This window comes from Lichtheimia ornata (genome assembly GCF_029851405.1).
Source record: "Lichtheimia ornata isolate CBS 291.66 chromosome Unknown scaffold00310, whole genome shotgun sequence".
NCBI lineage: Eukaryota > Fungi > Mucoromycota > Mucoromycetes > Mucorales > Lichtheimiaceae > Lichtheimia > Lichtheimia ornata.
Genome location: NW_026695629.1, coordinates 994 through 3,069, shown reverse-complemented (window position 1 = coordinate 3,069; position 2,076 = coordinate 994). Strand labels below are relative to the sequence as shown.

The following is a 2,076-nucleotide window of genomic DNA, read 5'->3' as shown; positions in this document are numbered from 1 at the left end:
TGCATGGCATTGGGTATACAAAGCAAAACATGTTAATTAACAAGCCTTACAATGAAACAGCAGCAGCATCTACTGGATCGCATGAATACCAGGTTATTTGCAGCAACAATGGTATTGGGAATACCTAGAGGTACAGTGCATCATTCCGGGATTGGTTGGATTCAGGTGAACTTACCAAACACCATACAGTGGCCGAGCCTCTTCCGGCAATACTATTATTATCAAGGCTGCACGTCAAGGATGTCATTGTATAGTACTGTGCTCTCCTGGGGAATTTTGGCCCGGAAACAGTGTGACTCAAGATGCGATGGCAAGGCCAATTTGAAAAGGCATCCGCTGTGCACACGGCCTCCATCCAAGTACGGCTATTGATTTCCTTGCCTACAGAGAGAAGGTGGATATCTCTTATGATGCCAATTTCAGGATCCAATGAGAGTATAGTACATATGGTGGCATACCTTGACGCTGCAGATTGATTATTGTATTGCCTTCGGATGGTGTATTTGGTTGCAATTCCTTGTGATCACCATGGCTCAGGTATGTATGACTCTCATGCTTTTTGGGGACCTTTGCTGAAACGCCTACCATTATTATTTAGAGGGACCATTGCAGAGAGCTACTTGTCTTTTGGTGCTTTGGAGTTTACAAGATCACAGCTATGATTGCTAAGTATTGTTGGATGAGTTTGGACAATTGTTTATGGTGCATCTTTTATAGGTGAATCATGTCAGCCATGAGGAAAAGCGCGTTTATCTATTGGTGTTGTCAATCTTTATTTCATTTCTGGTGGTTGGTTACCAAGCAACGGGCGATTTCTCTGAAGAGTGTCCGCCAATGCAAGTCTCTTGTGGGTGGATTGTATCAGCAACAAGTAACAACATCCATATCAAGCTTTATCCCATCATCTGGTTCTTCTCGTTATCGGCAATTCGGTGGGCATCCTGAAATGAAGGTCTCTTATCGATTGATCACATCAGCAGCAAGGAACAACTTGTATATCTTTGATATCAGCAACCTTTCTATCTCTTGGTGGTTCTGGTTATTGGCGATTCCTTTGATGCATCTCTACAACTATACGTGTCTTATGGATGGATCATGTCATCAACAAGCAATGAGAAACCGCGTTGACATCTTTGGTGTTGCCAAGGTCATTTATGCATCTCCTCAAGGCATTCATCGTCAAGCTGCATTCGATTTCCAATGAAAAACGATTGCCATTCACATCGCTCTTTAGCCATATGTACGTCACTCCGCAGCTAGGATCTGGTTTGGGCTTTTCGATGCACAATGCTTTCTCGATTTGCATGTGGTCTTGGGCAGCAAGGATTGTCTCGTTGTCTCTCTTTGTAAGGGCTCTTCGGCATCATGTAAGTATGCTATCTTTGGTGGTATCAACATTACTCAACCTTCTCACTGCATATGCCCATAAAGTATCGTTCCATCGCTTTCAAGCCGAGTACCACCGTAGCGGGCCTTATCAACAAGTGGACGATTGCAAAGAACCGGCTGGATTTGGATATCATCAGGATTGCGTGCATATGACTATCATTGGTAAATGATGATCCGTTCTTTTCTACAATGCCTACCAACATCCTCTTTTACTATAGTGTGCGGACTATTCAGCAAGCTACTTGTCTCGTGGTCATTTGGGGTTTTCATGGATGCAGCTGTCATTGATGTCAACCTGTTTTCGTGCGTATGGCTATCATTGGTAAATATGGGATGATCCGTTTTTTGGCTCCAATCCTAACCAACCTCCTCTTTTATTATAGTATGCGGGCTATTCAACAAGCTACTTGTCTTCTGGTCATTTGGGATTGCTATGGATGAAGCTATCATTGGTAAATAATGATCCATACATTCTTCCAATGCCTACTAACACCCTCTTTCATGTGGGCTATTTAGCGAGCTACTTGTCTTGTTCCTTTTGGATTCTTGATGGATGCAGCTATCATTGGATGTCGACAGGATTTCATTCATACGGCTACCATTGGTAATTGGTGATCCATTCGTTTCTACAACGTCTGCCAACCTCCGCATTTATCATAGCATGTGTGCTATTCAACAAGCTACTTG

General features: G+C 43.1%; 1 protein-coding gene across 1 annotated transcript; it reads left to right on the top strand.

Moving 5' to 3' along the window:
* Window positions 1–724: 724 nt before the first annotated feature.
* O0I10_013200 (uncharacterized protein) lies at window positions 725–1,204 on the top strand (the record flags this gene model as incomplete). The annotated part of the gene is made up of 1 exon (XM_058493008.1): window positions 725–1,204. The coding sequence occupies one exon, from the start codon at window positions 725–727 to the stop codon at window positions 1,202–1,204; it is 480 nt and encodes a 159-aa protein (XP_058336226.1).
* Window positions 1,205–2,076: the final 872 nt, after the last annotated feature.